Consider the following 19,651-nt stretch of genomic DNA (forward strand, 5'->3'; position numbering starts at 1 on the left):
ACACTATTCAAAGTCCTCCCGTTAGCCCTATACTCAACACATCTGTTATTCCTACCAAAGTGAATTACCTCACACTTCTCCGCATTAAACTCCATCCGCCACCTCTCGGCCCAACTTTGCAACCTGTCTAAGTCTTCCTGCAAACTACGACACCCTTCCTCACTGTCTACCACACCACCGACTTTGGTGTCATCAGCAAATTTGCTAATCCACCCAACTATACCCTCATCCAGATCATTAATAAATATTACAAACAGCAGTGGCCCCAAAACAGATCCCTGAGGTACACCACTTGTAACCGCACTCCATGATGAATATTTACTATCAACCACCACCATGGTGCGGTATTTCCAAACAATTGTAGATTTTTCTTCTGTAATATGTGTAAACTTTTGCATGTGGAATGTAAATTATGTAATTTGTATCATTACAAAACAAACCTAGGCATTAGTTTCTGCAGTGATTTTAGCATGAAATTCCACGTCTAACAGTCAAAGGGACTAAGTTGGGATGTTGCTCCGAATAGGTAAGGAGGCATAAAATGTTGAAGGATGGGTTGGGAGTGTGGAGAAGTAAGGTTGGGGTGTTAAGTGTTTCGTTAAGATGGGGATTGTTTTAAAAGTTTGCAAAGGAAATTTAGAACCTTCCAGAGAATTTGGTGAAAAAGGTTGGTGTGACAAGTTCCGATCAACGCTAGTGGTCATTAAGCTGGCTGCAGTCACTGGAATGCTGAGAAAAGAGATGAGGAGGAAAGGCACGAACAATAACTATTGTACAGGGGAATCCATGGACCTTTACAGGTTCGAGGAAACTGAAGCACAAAAGAAAACAAGAGTGGGATCAGAGCTGGAGAACCAGAATTTTCGTCAAAATAAAATGTACAACACCAGTCAAGTTAACCAACAGCCAATTGTGCAAAACCCAGCAGATAAACCATATTTGGAAGATTATCTAAAAATAAATTATTAGTAGATTACTAGGCAATGTGCTGCTTTATTAAAGTCCACAAACCTGCAAACACAATACTTACATTGCAGAAGCAACATGCAGGGTACCAGCCTCCTTAGAATTGCAGTAATGTTCAGCACACTCACAGATAAGACGCAGCGTTCGTACTGCAGCAATACGAGACAATAGTATTATAAACTGTTACGTTCAAATCATACATAAAGTTTGTACTCGATAGGGGGCAATTGGCAACAACAACTTGCATGGCGTTTTTAACATAGTAAAATGTCCCAATTGGCTTCACAGGAGTTTTATCAAACAAAGCTTGACGCCGAACCATGTAAGCAAATGTTAGGGAAGATAAACAAAAGATTAGAGGCAGGTTATAAAGGACACCTTAAAGGAGGAAAAGGCGGAGAGATTCAGGGAGGGAATTCCAGGGCTTTGGTAGCTGAAGACACTGCTATCAGTGATAACAATGAGTAAATTGTGGATTTTTCACCAGACCAGAGTGGAGGGCAGAAATTGATGTTTGAGAGTCTGGAGGAGATTACATATACAGTGAGCAGCAAGGCCAAGGAGAGATGTGGAAACAAGAATAAGTGTTTGAAAATTAAGATATTGCTCAATCGGAGCCAATAGTCAGTGAGCACAGGAATGATGGATAAATGGGAGATGATACAAGTTAGGACACAGGCAATAGAGCTTTGGATGATGTCAAGTCTACAGAAAATAGAGAAGGTGGGAGGTTATCATGGGGTCAGCTGCAATAGTCAAGTCCATAGGTAACAAAGTCATAGGGGTGGGATTCAGGCGCAGATAAGTTGAGGCAGGGGCAGAGACAGGCACAACCTTAGGGTAAAGGGATGATCCTTTAAAAAAGAGAAGAAGAGGAATTTGGTGAAAGTGGTGAATCTGTGGAACTCTTTGTCGCTGAAGGCTGTGGAGGCCAGGTCATTGAGTGTCATTAAGACAGAGATAAATAGGTTCCTGATTAATAAGGGGATCAGGGAGAATGGGGATGAGAAAACTATCAGCCATGATTGAATGGCGGAGCAGACTCGATGGGCTGAGTGGCCTAATTTTGCTCCTATGTTACAGAAGCGGAAACAAGCAATCTTAGTGATGTGGTGGATGTAATCAGTTCATCTAACGGTCACTGTTCCACCCCAGAGAGGTTTCCCAGTAATGGGGATAAGCTGGGCCGTAAGACAGATTGGCTGCCTGCTCCATGGGGACAGACTGCCGGTTTGCATAATTAAAGCCTCAATTCCGGGCCATTTTAAGGGACTGTAGGCATTTTGCTGACAGAGAAACAGCCTCCCGGCACCAGGAAGACCACCAATGTCATGAAAATAGCTACCCTGCAGCAGCCCAGTGTTTCATTGGAGCAGGAGGTAGCCCTCTGTGGCCCCTGTGTTCTCCTGGAGAGGTTTTCCCTCTGTCCCATAGGGTCTACTGCCTTCATTCACCTAAATTTTAATTTTTACACAGCTGTCCAAGCGTGTTTCCATTTTGAGGCCTCTTCGACCTCGCTCAGCAGTACCTACCTCTCCTGTTGGGCCGATGAGGTTTCAGAATGTCAGCTCTCTGAGTAAGGCAGCAACATCAGCAGCCCTCTCAGCACCTTTAACTGGGCGACAGGCCTAAAGGTGGCCGAAAAGGAAGCTACCTGCAGTAAAATCACCAAGCCAGACATACTGCCGGCAAGTGGGGACTCGGGACCAAATGTCTAGCCTGAAGTTCACACTAAAATTCAGCCCAATTCCTATTTTTGTCTTCCCAATTTATGGAAGTAAATTTCTATTCAGTGAGCTCTGGGTGTCGGTCAATCAGCCTGACACTTTGGAGACAGTGAACATACTGAGAAAGGTGGTGTTGAGGTAGAAATAAGGTGTCATCGGCACACATGTGGAAACTGATGCCATATTTTTGGATGATGTTGCCAAAGGACAGCATATGGATGAGAAATAGGAAGGGATAGATTCCATCGGGACACCCGAATTAATACTGCAAGGGCAGGAAGAGAAGGCATTGCAGTTGATTCTCTGGCTACAACCGGATGGATGAGAATGGAACCAGCCAGTTGATGAAGGTGGAGAGGCGTTGGAGGAGGATGGGGTGACCATACATGTTAAAGGCCGTGGACAGATCGAGAAGGATGATGGATAGTTTACCTTAGTCGCGGTCAACAGCACAGAGAAAAATATGCTCCTATCTATGCCTCAGGCAATGATATAAAAAATACTGAAATTTGAAAATCAATGTTATGCCTTGTGGCAAGTTTGTTTCTATTCTATTAGTGTCTGGTGTTCTAAAAAACTGGATGATGGTTTTATTTAGGGCAAGGTTTCGCCTTCATGGAACAACTGTGACAGCAGTGAGGCAGTGCCGCAAGAATTGTTGCTGAGGGAGAGGAGAAAAAAAATTGTCATTGGATTGTCTTGATCACCAACTGCCATTTTGTAGCACAGCACGGTGGGCACAGTGGTTAGCACTGCTGCCTCACAGTGCCAGGGACCAGGGCTCGATTCCGGCTTGGGTCACTGTCTGTGTGAAATCTGCACATTCTCCCAGTGTCTGCGTGGGTTTCCTCCGGGTGCTCCGGTTTCCTCCCACCTTCGGAAAGACGTGCTGGTTAGATGCATTGGTCATTCTCCCTCAGTGCACCTGAACAGATGCCAGAGTGTGGCAACTGGGGATTTTCACAGTAACTTCATTGCAGTGTTAGTGTAAGCCTACTTGTGACACTAACAAATAAACTTCAAAATTTAGATGGAGTTTTCACCATCTTGGATTCATACAGGTGGCAACATGATGTGAAAAAAAATTAAGATATTACATGCAAGGCTAAAAGAACAAGCAGTCAGGAACTTACACATTTGATCAGATTTATGACAGTTTACAATTGAAACAGAAATATTGAGAACACTCAGCAGGTTAAGCAGCGTCAGTGAAGAGAACAATCAATGAGAGGAGAACACCATGCTTTCAAATTTGTGCGTGTCAATTTTTCTCCTTCTACCTGACTCCCAGTATTTAGAATTCAGATAGCCCAGCGGTGAAGGGAAAGCTGGAGCAGTTCAGTGGGTAGCTTTCCTGCCTCTGTGTGGGTTCAAGTCCCTCTCCAGGACCTGCTGCCTATGGAAGAACCTAACCAGTGGTGCAGGCAAGCCCGTCTGTATCGGATCCTGGCCCAGACAAATAGGGAAGGTTAGCGGCAGGAAGAACCTTCGGCTATAAAATCACCTGCCAAATCCAAAAATGATTTTGATAATCCGGCATTGTGGTGACTCTATGTAACATGGGAAAAGTTGAAAGAGGAACCAACCATAGCCAGGTGGTGAAGGATAGAACTGTAGCATAGTCTTCATGCGTTTATAAGCTTCTATTTACATTACATATTCTGCATGTCCAACCTAGCAACCAGTTTCAGCCTGCTCCTAGATATGGACACAAATGAATGTCCATTAATGCCCATCACTTGAATTAAACTCCCAATTACAATTAACACCAGATCACCCAAGCTTGTTTATCATGATTCCATTTCAGTTGTCTATCTCTCTCCTCTTTGTTGACTTGTACATCACATACTGCACAAGTATTTTATTTCTCTCATTTATCTTATTACATACTCCATTATTTATTTCACTTGTATCATTGAACCATTTCTGGTTTGCCACTTAAGCACTCTGCAGGTTTTTTTTTTCCTGTTGTGCACGTGCCTTTCCCCATTCTCCTTTATTTTAGCTGATTCATCTGTAAGGTCTTCACGTTCGTATGAAGGGTGAAATGTTAACTGGTTTTCTCCACAGACACTGCCTTATCTGCTCAGTGTTTCCAAACCTTGTGTGCTTATATTTGAAATTTCAAGCATCTGCTCCACTTTATTTTGAGTTAACATTTTATAAACAGGCAATTTGTAATTTCAAAGGATCAAAGTGAAATTATAGCTAATATAAATTGAACACACGATCAATCTAATCCAACTGCCTGGAAGCTAGCTATCCAATAAACAAAGATGATTCCATGAACTTCAGTAAATATATTAAATGCTTACCAATACATTCAAGCTTTTTTTGTGGACAATATTCTTTGGTTATTAACCTTAACTCTTGCACTGCCACTTCATAAGGGTAGGAATCACTTGAAGAAGCAGATTCCTTGGGGAAAAGCTTAGCTGCAACACCAATATCTGCTGGGCCAACGATCTTGTACAATTTCATGCTCTTTTCGAGAGCTATTTCCCTCTGTACATTCACTTTTCTAAAAGAAAAAAGAGTGAATGTTATACACATTTTACTACATTGTGACTGCTGAGGCTCCTTTGTTTCTCACATTACTCTAGGAAGGAAGTCAATGCATTTGGAATCTGCTCTCATGCTTGCACAATGATCTGGGTGTTAACAGGAAATCCTGAAGTCCAGGTTTTCCCGCATGCTGTTGAGTTTTAACTTCACAGCGTGTGACTTCTTGGTTTGACAGGGTCTCTGCACAGAAGTCAGCACGATGGATATGCTTAGCTTCTCGTCAAGTGGGGAGGATTCTTGAGCAGGTCACAGGAGCAGACAGGTCTTGTCCATAACCTTGATCAGTTGCGGGGTGGGGAGGTGGCGGGGGGCGGGAGAAGATAAAAATTATGTAAAGGCACTTAATCTCCCCAAAACTGTCCTTACATCCCTTTAGTTTCCGGGCTTTCTAAAACATGGCTACCCACTGTGAATTCTACAAAATGGTTTTAATCAAATATTTAAATTGCCAACCTATTTCCTTATTCTGCCTCTGTGAAATCCGTGATGGAGTTGGTGTTGAAATTTGTAACATCTGACATTATTGAATTGACAATTTCACATTTGCCTGCATTATATTCAATTTATCAGAACTTTGCCCACTAACTTAACCAATCCATGTCCCATTGTAGCTTCCTTATGTTCTCTTCACAACTTACTTTCATATCTATCTTTGTATCATCAGCAAATTTAGCAACTTTGGTCCCTTAATTCAAGTCATTTATATAAAGTGTAAAAAGGTGAGACCCCAGCACAATCCCTATGGCACACCACTCACAGGGGGAGGCACTGGTATAGTGGCATTGTCACTGGACTAGTAATCCAGAGACCCAGAACAAGATTCAGAGATGTGAGTTCAAATCCTACCACAGCAAATTTTAATTCAATCAGAAAACAATCTGGAATTAAAAGTCTAATGATGACCTTGAAGTTATATTTGTTATTTTCCAATCCAATGGCACCTTTCCTGAATTGGGGGAATTTTGGAAAAGTAAAACTAATGCATCAACGGTCTCACTAGCCACTTCTTTTAAGACCCTGGGATAAAGTTCATCAGGATCCGGGGATTTGTCAGCCCATAGCTCCAACAATTTGCTCAATATCACAAAATTACACAAGACAATTTTGTAATTGCCTTCCGGGGCTTGAGTTCTGCTCACAGCTAGGTGTTTAAAAATATTGCTTTGCTTTGCATATCCTGCTACTACCTTTTTGAATGATTCATTCTTGCCCACGTCAAGGTATTCTTATGTTTCGTTTGAAAATGTTGTTGAATCCTTGACGTGCAACTAACAACACGTTCACAACAGGAAGAACAGGCAACATGATCCACCTTTTGAATAAATCCAAATATGTGTCTGTCCAAGAAGGCTAAAGTAAATGGACATTTAACTTTGTTTTCTTAGGAAGTGACAACTTGTCAAATGTTTATTTATTTATTAGTGTCATAAGTAGCTTACATTAACACTGCAATGAAGTTACTGTCAAGGTACCCCTCAACTTAGTGAAAAAAATCAGTAGACGGCACACAACATCGAACACAGTGCACAGTCCACATTATGTAAGACAGATGTAAACAGCAAATTGGGACTTTAAAATGTCCCATTGATGAGAAAAACACAAGTATTTACAATTTAAATTCTATAGTTTTATCAATTAACATACCTTCACAGGATAACTAAATGACATTTTTCTCTTCAGAACTTCTCATGCCATTAACTGACAGTGTGAGTGCCAGACAAAATCACTTCAAATGCCACCTTTGGCACGCATGCCATAGGTTGCTGACCTCTGAATTGGGGTTTGCTTTTCAGACTCCTTGTGTGGCAAGAAGTCTGACATTGGTAAGATGGGTATAGAGGAATATGGGCCAAACGCGGGAAATTGGGACTCGCTTAGTGATTTTAAAAAAGGGGCGACAAGGAAAGATTGGGCCGAAGGGCATGTTTCCACGCTGTAAACCTCTATGACTCTAACCGCCATGCCTGCTGATAGTTGAATACTAATAACGGCTGGATGAGGCCTTTGAGTGAGCAATAATTACTGACAGGGTGAGAAGGTCATTCATGAGTCTCTTCTAACCCAGACTTAATTGGGAAAGAGGAGGGAAGGTGATGGGATCGCCACCTATCACCCTCCCGTCCAGTTAAACATCCCCTCCAAACTTGACTTGCAGGGAGGGTGTTAAATTCCATCCTTGCTGTGGGAAGTATAATTGTCATGGTTCATTGCTAAAGAATCTTGTCATATATATATTCCTTCTTTTCTTCCTCATCATCATTTTGCATTTAGAGATAGTGCCTAAGTGTAGAAAAATGTTCCAAAGGTGCTTCATAGAGATGCAGGAAAAACAAGCACAACGCAAAAATTAGGCAGGGTGACCAAAGCCTGGGTGAGATTAAATAGATGCCAAAAGAGGACAATGATGTGGGTAGATTTAGGGAACAGATTCCAAAGTGTGTCACTGAGGCAGTTGATGCATGATCACCAGTAATGAAGCAAAACAGAAACGCATAGATTTTAAACTCAAGAGTTGAGACAATGAAATCCTACATTTTCTGTTATCCCTTTTGATAATAGCATATTATGTTTCTTTGTTGAAAAAAGTCACAAACATTCTTGAACTATTGCAACAGACATTACAGTACACAGTATTTTACAAGAAAACAATTTTTCTAACCATATTCAGCTCAACTTTAAAACTACAAATTAAAATTTGCTTTCTTCTGCTTTCAAAGAAATATTTTTCCTCCAAAATTAAACATTCAAATTTCCATTCATTTAAGATTTACATGTAATATAATACCTAAAGAGAGCCAAAAGGAACATCCAGATAGGCCGGAACAAAGCCTCCTCAATGCTGGCCAAACATTGATCTTTTCCAGTAGCAGTGTTGAGAGGTTCAAAAGCCAGAACACACAAGGCCAGTAACCTGTCTGTAGAAAGTAAAATGGCAGACAAGAAAGTTAAATAAAAATGGCATTCATCCAACCTGAAAAGACAACATCAAGTTTATATGCAATTTCTTGCATTCTAAGTTGCATATTCATACCATTGCTACGTGGGAGGAACTCTAAATCAAAATTTACTGAATGACTCTCAAATGAAAATGTTACCAAACAAATTTTAAGTTTTGTAACTTACTTTAACACAAATCAGAACCAATGCAAATTAATGTGAATTAACAGGCAAATAATACTTCAAGTAAAAAGATGCATTTTACTTTAAATAGTCGATACAACAAAGGCACGTCTTATAAAGCCACAAGCATTCGCATCACTCCTGTGGACATGTGGCACTACATAGCCACAACATTCCACAAATTCATGTTCTTTATTCATAAAAGGCAGGTAAAGAGTCCTATCCAACAACTTGGGAATGACAGTTTTCACCTCCGAGTTTCACGAGTACCATATAACCATCAGCAAGGCACACTTGGGTCATTAAAGTCCTGATAGTGTAGCATTCCACAGTTCCTTTTCAAACAACCAAACAATAATACCCAGTTCACAATTTGGCCACTTCTAGGAAAACACCCAGCTCATTAGCTCTGAGCTACTCATGCAGCTTTCCAGGTTTAGACCTTTTTAGCCAGCTCGCACATTGCTCCAGAGAGCTCCTGTCTCCTTTCCTGCCAAACAGAAAAACTGAACTCTTTCTGAATGATCTGCTTCTTCTCCTCACAAGAATTCTCTGTATTCCTCTGTCTGTGCCTACATCTGTGCACTAACTGACTTCACCCTTCAGCTCCTCTGCTTGTCGCTCTCCTTGGGAGGTTCAGATTTCTTTTCTATCTGCCATCCACACAGCTTCTGTTTCAATGTTCTTCCTGTTGGTATTGTTTCCGGGTCAAGGATTGCCAGGTCACATGGCCCAGTATTTTTTATCCAAGAAAATTGCAATTGCAATATCAGCACATTATGGGTTCAAAAACAAGAGCAGGTACTGAAAAATCCAATCCGGTACTGAGGTAGTGCCTCGCTATGCGAAATATTGTTTTCAATGAGACATTAAACCAAATCCCATTTTCCAGCATTTTCTATTTTTGTCCCATCCTGCACTTTCACATTGTGCACAAATTGGTTGAGAAATGTTTTAGAACTTTTGTGAAAGGTACAATTTCCATTTTTTCTTTACATGAGCAACTTGGATGCAGAAACTTGTGTTGCAATACATGAGTTATTAAATATGGAATATTAACATGGGCCAGTGTAATGCAATGCAATTGGAAGAATAAAACAGATCGCATAAATACCCATTGTTGCTAAAGTAGCTAAGGATTTAGCTGAAAGAAATTTTTTTATTTGACTCCATGCACAATATGTCTAACCTTGGAGCAAAAAGAATGCCGAACTGTATTGTCAAGGTAGCACGGTACAATCTGTGTGAAATAATAATCAAGATGCATACAATGCTCCTGACCACCTTGCTTACCATGCCTACTGCTGCTAACTAAATCACATCTTTAATCCCTTGGCATAGTTCAAAGAGGAGTTAGGAAGCTGATCCCTAGATCAGAGGACTAAGCTATGGGAAAAGACTGCAGAAATTTGGGAATGACAGCCTAGAAAGAAGGCAACTGACAGATGAATTTGGAGGGGTACTAAGATGGTAAACAGTGCAGAAAAAGTAAATCGAGAAAATTACTTAAAGCCAAACTTGCAAGTAGCACAAAGGAAAACAGATTCAACCAAAATAAAAGATTACTTTTCCACTCATATCAGGAAATTCATCACATCAAAGTAATCAGTGAGAATTGTAATGTGCACGTGAAAATCCTGGAATAATTTGAGAAACAACTGGATGATGATGTAGGAGAGGATTATCTGCGGAGTCTTTTTGGATGAATGGGTTGCAGTGACGGTCGGAATGACCTTTGTTGTTCAGATCTATCTTGTGAAATATAATTGTCAGAATTTTATTTCAATCCTTATAGTTAAAAACACACTGACACCTAGTGGCTGGTTTTGTTTCCCATTTATGTCATTCGAGTATTTCCTCAGACCCCTCTACCTTGTACCTGACAGACCGACATCATCATCAAACCAAGCTTTTATTCACACCTTCACATCAAAAACCTTCCTCCTTAAACCATGTTTCTTGTCATTAGAAGAAAACATTTACTTTTACGATAAAGAAATACACATTTCCATTCTAACCTGTTTTAATGTAACACACAACTTGCAGCACAAAGGTTAGAATAAATTTACAACAGAAACAGAAAATGCTGGAAAATCTCAGTAGGTCTGACAGCATCAGTGGAGAGAGAATAGAGCCAACGTTTCAAGTTAGGATGACCCATCATCAGAGCTAAAAGCAAAAAAAAATAGGGGCAAGATTTACACTCTGGAGGGGTTTTGAGGGGGCTGTAATTGGACAAAGGGGAAAAAAAATGGCGATGAATAAATTTACATTGGGTTTGTCTAAAAAAGTTTAATATTCTCACATTGCCCCATTCTTACTAGGTTTTCAATACCTACGCATGTCCCCATAACATCAGAAAAATCCGAATCACTGAATGAAAAGTCCTATCTTCTTCACCTTATTTGCAGCAAACTTGCATCCATTTAAATGACAAAAAAAAATGTCTACTACCTTTAATACTGTGGGCCTGTAAAACATGAACCAATTTGATCCCCAGAAAAATGTACAGGGAACTGCGACTGAATTTGCACCTACCTTGGTTGTCACCTGGGGGATAAAAGTAATAACAGAGGAGCATGACGCAGTGACTAATTCATTTTTGAAGGTTAAAGTTGTGAATAATAAAGCAGAACAGGGTGGCAACGAAACTAGATGTAGAGGTCAGGGGGTGCATTAATCATTAAAAATCCAAAATAGAAAAGAGAAATTAATGGAAAAAAAGGAAAGAACAAAGAGAGAGAAAAGGAGAGAAGGAATTGGAAAATAAAATAACTAAATTACCTTTAAATATGCACCTTTCACAACTTCAGGATAGCATAAAGTGCTTCACAGCTATAAAAAAGTACATTCGAAGGGAAGCCACTGTTTCAATGTAAATAAACTCAGCAGGCAACTTTCATACAGCAAGGTCTAACAACTGGAAATGAGGTAAATGACCAGATAAGGTTTAATTGAGTGTAGAATAATAGACGTTTCCTGCTTTTTTTTGAATAATGCCATAGGACATTTTATGCTTTGGGGGGAATGAGGCCTCAGTTTTCTAACTTATTGTAAAGGAAGCATCTTCAACATGATGTGCTGTCAGCTTGAGTGGAGTTTGAACCCATAAGAATGGTCCCCAACAGTAAGTCGGGGGGGGGGGGGGGGGGGGGGGGGGGGGAGAGAGAGCGCAGGTGGCTAAGGCACGGTGCACTGGAAAGCTCCATACACAGTGGGGAGTGGGAGCAGTCGGTCTAAAATCAGGATGTGATAAAAACAAGGAACAAAGAACAAAGAACAGTACAGCACAGCACAGGAAACAGGCCCTTCAGCCCTCCAAGCCTGTGCCGCTCCTTGGTCCAACTAGACCAATCGTTTGTATCCCTCCATTCCCAGGCTGCTCATGTGACTATCCAGGTAAGTCTTAAATGATGTCAGCGTGTCTGCCTCCACCACCCTACTTGGCAGCGCATTCTAGGCCCCCACCACCCTCTGTGTAAAAAACATCCCTCTAATATCAGAGTTATACTTCGCCCCTCTCACCTTGAGCCCGTGACCCCTCGTGATCGTAAGCAGCAAGGCAGCAAGATCAAAAAGAATAGTAACTGGTCTAATTTTAACTGTGACCCACCCTAGCTGCTTTCAGCCAGGGGCAGTTAATAATCAAGAATTTGGGTGTTGTATATTCCAACTAAATTGTAGATTATGAAACTTTGATTCACGTGAATGGTTCCAGGGATGAGGAACTTCAGTTATGAAGAGAGACTGGAAAGCTTATGGCTGTTTTCTTGGAGAAAGAAAGGCTAAGAGGAAATTTGATAAAGGTGTTCAAAATCATGAGGGGTCTGGAATCAATAAATAGGGAGAAACTGTTCCCACTCGTGGAAGGATCAAGAATGAGTTCAGATTTAAAGTAATAGGTAAAAGAAGCAAAAGCAAGATGAGGAAAGGCTGATTCATGCAGCGAGTGGTTAAGGCTTGCAATGCCCATGGCTGAACAGCGAGGTGGAAGCAGGTTTGATTGAAGCATTCAAAAGAGATTTAGACTGTTATTTGAAAAGGAAGAATGTGCAAGGTTATTGGGAGAAGGTGGGAAGATGGCACTTCGGTTATCAAATTGCTTATTTGGAGAGCTAGTGCAGACACAATGGGCCAAATGGCCTCCTTCTCTGCTGCAATGATTCTGTGATGCATTACACTACTGATGATACAAAATTTATGCTAGTGTCAGGAAATGGTGTTAAAATGGAAAATAAGGAAACCAGTAATTGGGAATGTGTTCTGGTGGTTGTATGATTGAAGAACAACAGACTATTTTAAAATGGAAATTGCAGAAAGTCAGGTTGGTCGAGTTGGTGGAACTATGGGATATTGTTTTTGGAGGTTTAGCTCCAAGGTTAGGAAAATAGAGGGGTTTGCAACTGGGTAAATTGAAAGAGAATGTGCATAGCCATTAATGTAGCTAAGTGTATCTCAGTTGATTTTATTGTGTGTTTTAATTTGTAATAAACATTTATTTTGCTTAAAATTATCACAAAAACGTCTGGGACATCCTTCCCTGGTGTTCACATCTTCCCTCACAATATACCAAATTAACAAATACAGTTAAGGGCAGGGATTCCAAGTTTTCCTTCTGGGATGTGGCATTTAGAATCAGCTGATGCTCTTAACACTAGTATTGCCCTTTAGCAAAATTCACAATAATTTTCTCCATTCTGACCAGCAGATCTCTTCTCCGTGCATTGGAACTACAGAACAGCTATATCCAGTTAAAGTTGTAGAGGGAATGAGTACATTACCTATTGAGTTATGTACATCTGTTACAATATTCTTCAGGTGATTTTGCAATGGAATGTCTTCCATTTGGTGAAGGTGATCAGCATTTGTCACCTGCTTCAGGTTATCCGTAATGTTTCCTGGTTGTTGTGCAAACTTCATCATATAGTGCTCCAAATCTTCAAAAGGGCTGTCTTTCTCAGCCATCAGATCTGGCATAACAGTTGTTGAGATGATTTGATCTGTAACATTTTCTGCCGGTCCACTCGGCTCACTAATTTTCAAATTTGCATTTTGATATTCAGCGAATGCCACTGAGCTAACAGAGGAACTGTGTCGTAATCCACCAGTAGTTATTTTGTTGTAATCTTGAATAGATCCCAAGCAACATGCACTTTTGGAAGACTTTAATCTGCTTCCCTTGTTGAGTGAAGATGTCACATCTGTCCTCAGTGCACATAGGGGGAGGGATGTGTACAATGCAGCGCCTCCATCCAGTTCACTGACACTAGCCAGGTCTGAAAATTGTTTATTCACAATAGGATAGAGCTTGCTGTAGATCCTACACTGCAGTTTCTTCAGTAGTTGGGCGATTGGATATTCTGAACAGCTAGAGAAACGATTGATGAAAAACAAGATTAGTTCATAACTGATGAGGAGAGAAATATATAGCTGACCTAAGCTTAGAACTTCACTGTATAATTACAAAATCCTGAACCCTGCAGGTTATTATACAGAATTACATTATAAACAAAAATCTTCCATTGAACATGTACGTGAAAAACACTGATAAAACATTCAAATTAAATCACAGTTGACATTATATGAATTCCATTCGTACCGGATAGAGAAATTAATTTTCAGTCATCCATTTACTTAACTTCCAAAATCTATTTTCAGTGATTACTGATACAATAAAACATTTTCAAAAATCATTGAGGTACAATAGTTGTACAGTGAGTGCACAATTCCCCAATATGTCTGAAAATTGATCAGATTTCTGAGTTGTAAGTTAGTTGAAATAACCCAAGGGAGAGTCCAGAAGCAGTGAATTTGTTGGCATCGTTATACTGATATTCTGAAATATCAAAATGAGATTGCGTGAATGATTCTGAATCAGAGAACTTTCCCATATAAACAGTCACAAGTGAACAGATGGGCGAAAGTGAGTCATCCTGAGACTTCAAAAGAAATCAGTGTTTTCATCAAATGTAACAGCATTCTTCTAAATGGTATGAGTGACGCAGTTTTCAAACAACTGATAAATAATCTTTCTGCACTGAGGATAATTAAACATACTTGTGGTAAGCATTGCCTTCCAGCAAATTGGAGGTAGTTCCACACTTAAAGGTTGAGTGACACCACGCAGTGTTAACAAGTTAAAGTCAGCCTCTGGGCAGGGCATATTGTTGGCAATCCCTCAATAAAATTACAAGTTAATGACTACCATTTGAAGCAAAGCAGCAAATAATTACACAGAATTACACTAGGGTAGGCCACACTTAGGGGGAAGATGGTAGCAATATGGTAATGTCACAGGACTGGTAATCCAGAGGCTAGGGCTAATGCTCTAGGGACATGGGTTCAAATCCCACCCATGGTAGCTGGTCAAATGTCAATTTAAACAATACAATCTGCTTCTGAAAACTACTCTGTAATGCTGACCATAAAACTATCATTGATTGTCATAAAAAAAACCTACCTGGTTCACTAATGTCCTTTAGGGAAGGAAATCTGCCATGTTACCCAGTCTGGCCTACATGTGACTCCAGGCCTGCACTGCCCTCTGAAATGGCCTAGCAAGCCGTTCAGTTCAAGGGCAACTCGGGTAGGGCAACAAATGCTGGCCTTGCCAGTGACACCCACATCCCATGAAAAAAAAAACACTATTCAAATGTTTGTAGAAAACTATAAAAAAGCCGGTAGTGTGAGGCAATAAATCCCTCGGTCCGCTCTTTTCTAGTGAAGCATTTAGGGTTTTTGTTTTGCAGTCTGCGTTCAGCAAATTATGTAACACACACTTGTTATCCGGTTTTGCAATATTGCTTCCAAAAAAGTTTAAAAAGTAAATTTGTTATACCCGACCACTGCTGATGCCTAGTGTGGTGCTAAGATATACTTCAGGACTCAAACCCTAGTTCATATTAAATTTGTTAATAAGTCATGATGCCACTAGGCTAGCCAAGAGAGTTTTCATTTGGCATCTTATTTCTGACTCTTAGGAGGAAACATGTATGAATTTGTGAGAGTTGAAGACAGGATCGGGCTTGCCTCTGATAGCATATATGATTGAACAGTTTGCTGACAGTTCCCACCTTTGCTCACATGTCAAAGGTGACCACTTGGGTGAAATATCAGAGTGCCAGCACCACGGCAAGATTCAAAGGCAGGGGAGAAAACATTTGAAACAAAAATATTTTGGACCGAAGCATAATTATATACATTCAGAGGTGTCTAAAATATTGCAGAAAAGTTATTCTATTCCATTCAACATGATAGTTAAAAAATCTATAATACTGCAGAAAATGGGACTGCCGTTTGATCTATTCACCAAAGTCACATCTTCCAGTATTGGATGGTTGCATTCCAGAAGTACCCCAAAGATGCACTGGAGGATCCTCGGAAGTCCCAAGGCAAGGACTCCACTGAAATTGCATGGGAACTTCCGATAATCAATTATCCTGCATCGGGAACCGTCTGAAACTTGAATTTAAAATCAGAGATTTTGGATGCTTCCAATTCATTTAGCAGGAAAAGTTAGTAGGATTAAAACCAGTTTTAACTCCTGGGTAGTTATACCAGTGACGCACCACCCCAGCTCCCCATCGGACGCTCTGCCCACTTCTGTCCGGATATCCCAACTACCACTGACTGCGGCCCCCTAACTGCCACCCCAAACCTGCTTGACACTCTGTCAACTCAACTACCATCCTCAATCCCTGACAATCTTTCTGAACCACCACCCTCCCCACCCACTGACTACTCCCACCCTCTAAATACTCCTCCAATCACCCAACTACCCCTATCCCCCTGACCATTCGACTCCAAGCAAGTGGACAACCAATCTAAGATTGTTAGTTGGGCTCAGGGTATGGCGCATTTCTCATGACTCAAGAACAGCTTCTTCCCTGCTGCTATTAGCTGTTGAATGGTCCGATCACACATTAAGCTGATTGTTCTCTTCACCCTATCTATAACTGCACACTATATTCTGCACCTTATTCTTTCCTTCTCCCCTACGTACTTTATGAATGGTATATTTTGTCTGTAACAGCTTGCAAGAAACAAGACTTTTCACTGTATCCCAATACATGTGACAATAATAAATCAATTCAATTAATTTGCGTGTACTGGAAGCTATACATTAATACATAGGACCTTGCTCTTTGCAGACAGAAAGAACGCATACACACTTTGTGCCTGTTTCAGCTAAAGGAAATAAGTGAGTGCCATTCGCTGACTCATTCCTTAGGGTAGAGCCTTGAACAATAAGGGTCAAGCTGCTTGGTTTAGATTTCAAATAATACTTGGCAGGTTACTGTCAGTAACTTATCAACTGGTGCATCTCCATGACAACACTTTTCCCAGAGTCCACTTGCCAACTAATCAGTACTCTCTTCTCATACAAAATCAAACTATTGTTTCCCCTTATATTGGTATTCTTGTGAAGTGCCCTACTGAGTGAAAGATGAAAAGATTCAACATGTCTCTTTGTTTTCAGAAATACACAATCTCTGTACAGACTAGAAGAAAATATATTTTGAAAAACATTATGGCAAAAATACTCTGCTCTTTTCAGGTGATGCCATTTTAGGTTTCTCGCTTGTGGCTGAAAGCATTAGTTCGCACAGGGTTACAATTTTACCTAACCAGGGAGAAAGAATATTGAATTGTTCTGCTTTTACATGGTTCCCAGTTGCTGCTGTACTCAGATCTTTGAGCATCATACCACATCTTAAAGCACTCCAACACGTATGTGGGTGGTGAAGAAGAAAAGGTAAAAGGAAAGTGTATGGGGATGAAAAGAAAAAAAAATCCAAGACATCTTTAATTTACCTGATGAAAACTTTGCCAGATCATAGCATGATTGGATTTCACATTCAGTTTGAGAGAGAGAGAAGTGTTTCCCAAACTAAGGGCAGAATCTTCCCAACCTGCCCACAGCAGGCGGGTGCAGAGAATTTGGCGAGAGCCAAAACATCAGAAATTTGCTGGCGTAAAATTACATTGCAATTCTCCCAAAGGTGGGTTAAGGGCAAGTCGGTCTTCCTGCTGGCAGGTGGCATGAATGTCATTTGCATCTCATGAATGCTCATCAACATAGTTGACCGCGGGTGATCGATCAGACTGTTTGATCTTGGATCGCGCCAGCAGCAAATCACGTTGGCATCAAACCCAATTGTCAAAGAGTGACTTGCATAAGGCAGTTGCCAAGAGACTTTGGGTTGAGTGCAACAAAGTTTTCAGCTGTAGTGCTGCACTGCTCCTAATACACTGTTCACCACTCTGCCAGGGCAGACCAGTCCCTGCCCTCATCTCCATGCTGAGCTGGTCTTCATGGACAGCACCGTGCTGCTGGACCGCTGTATCCTCCTCTGTCACTGTCTCGGATCAGTATTGTGCTTGGGGTTGGAAAGTACAGTGGTGTCCTTGCCCCTGGTGCACACACCAGTGTCTATCTGGACAGCAGTGTGCAGTGAGATACATGCAGCCATCGCAACAAAAGTCTGAACTTCGACTGGGGGAGGAGATGGGGTGTTTGCATGCAAGGTGAGGGGGGATAGGGCGGTGCCTTGACAAAGCCAAGGGGACAATCGGGAGGCAGGCAGAGAAGACAGGGGGGGGAGGGGGGGGGGGGGCGTTGAGTGGAGCTAGATCCTGACAAGGCTGCATGAAAAGCTTACAAATAAGGGGGTCAAAGGGACACCACACATTTTACTGGAAGGGGATGCATGAAGACTCCAGAGGTGGTGGATCGAGGTTCAAGTGAGGCACGGACGCCTCACAGGTGATGGGCTTGTTGGTGGGGGGGAGAAGGGGGTGGTGGAAGGTGGTTCAAACGAGGAACAGACTTTTTCTTGAGGCTGCTAGTATTTTCCCTCTGGGCTGCTGACATACTGCACAGTCTAGTGCAGTATGTCAGCTGAGTGTGGGCTGGAGAGGGTGAGACAAGTGTATTGGACTGATATTTAAATATGGCACCGGTTCCTTTGAATCTGTCAGCTGAGGGTGAGCAGATGAATCAGCTGCTGATCCCCCAGGAGAGTTGGAGGGGGAATGTACTTGTGTATAATTAATGAGGTTCCAACCACAGAATTTGGCACAGGATCCTCTCATTCAGGCCGGCCACCAGAGTCGGCTGCCACTGCCACGCTTGGTCTCAAAATGAGAGAATCCCAATCTATTATTTTACATTTAAATAGGGGCAATTAAGAGGGCATGAAAGCATAATTAGTTAAAGTGAACTGGCAACTTAGGTTAAGGGATATCTGAGGAGTCACAAATGGTGCTGAACATTGTGCAGTTGTCAGCGAACATCCCCACTTCTGACCTTATGATGGAAGGAAGATTATCGATGAAGCAGCTGAAGGTGGTTGAACCTAGGACACAACCCTGAGGAACTCCTGCAGTGATGTCCTGGAGCTGAGATAATTGACCTCCAACAACCAAATAAAAAGAAAGAGAAAATGAACACAAAAGCAAAAGACAGCAGGTGCTGAGAATCTGAAATAAGAATAAAACATTCTGGAAATACATTGGTAGTCTGGCAGCATCCGTACAGAGAGAGGCAGACTTAATGTTTCATGTCAGTGACCTTCATCAAGGTTGAAGATGCTTGACTCTTTATTCTTTCTCCAAGGATGCTGCCAGAGGGCCGTGGAGGCTCAGTCGTTGAGTATGTTCAAGACGGACATCGATGGATTTCTACATATTAAAAACATCAAGGGATATAGGGACAGAGCGGGAAAATGGTGTTGAGGTAGATCAGCTGTTATCTCATTGAATGGCGGAGTGTGCTTAAAGAGCTGAATGGCCTATTCCTGCTTCTATTTCTTACCTCATATAATATTTTTGCTGTATGCTGGCTTAAAATTTGTGCACTGTGAAAAAAAATTGTGAAACACTGCTGCAAATTCTCCATGCAACAAAAGAATTTTTAAGGACACTTTCAGAGGATCATACAGAGTTTATATGGTGCTCCATCTAGTGGTCTGCCTGAGAACAGAACTATTCAAAAACAAAATAGAAGCTAGAATTGACATAAGGCATGACCAACCAACTTGAAGACTGAAGGTGTGAAATCACATTTAGAGTTTGGAAGGCTGCAAAAGTGAAGATCAAGCATGATCACCAACACTGAAGACTTATAATTTATCAAATCCTCCAAACGATCTATTCTTCCAGCTCCTGGCAGTAGTCTTGCAGCTATAGACCATTTATGATAAGTTATAAACTGTCTTTATCTTCTATCATTAATTGCAGAAAGAAATGACTAGCTATAAAGCTGTAACAGT

The 19,651-nt window shown here is 41.2% G+C and overlaps 1 protein-coding gene across 3 annotated transcripts in view; it reads right to left on the bottom strand.

Annotated features, from left to right (window-relative positions):
- The window catches only part of vps9d1 (VPS9 domain containing 1), a 96,741-nt gene that overhangs the window by 40,901 nt on the left and 36,189 nt on the right, over positions 1-19,651 (bottom strand). For 2 of the 3 annotated variants that reach the window (XM_078210646.1, XM_078210649.1), the window contains exons 10-13: positions 13,160-13,746; positions 8,044-8,173; positions 5,009-5,214; positions 1,031-1,115 (exon numbers count right to left, since the gene is read on the bottom strand). In XM_078210646.1, the coding sequence (XP_078066772.1) occupies positions 1,031-1,115; positions 5,009-5,214; positions 8,044-8,173; positions 13,160-13,746 (1,008 nt within the window). The remainder of the gene's footprint in view (positions 1-1,030; positions 1,116-5,008; positions 5,215-8,043; positions 8,174-13,159; positions 13,747-19,651) is intronic. The other variant, XR_013497600.1, reaches the window with a different exon arrangement.

This window comes from Mustelus asterias, chromosome 4 (genome assembly GCF_964213995.1).
Source record: "Mustelus asterias chromosome 4, sMusAst1.hap1.1, whole genome shotgun sequence".
Classification (NCBI taxonomy): Eukaryota; Metazoa; Chordata; class Chondrichthyes; order Carcharhiniformes; family Triakidae; genus Mustelus; species Mustelus asterias.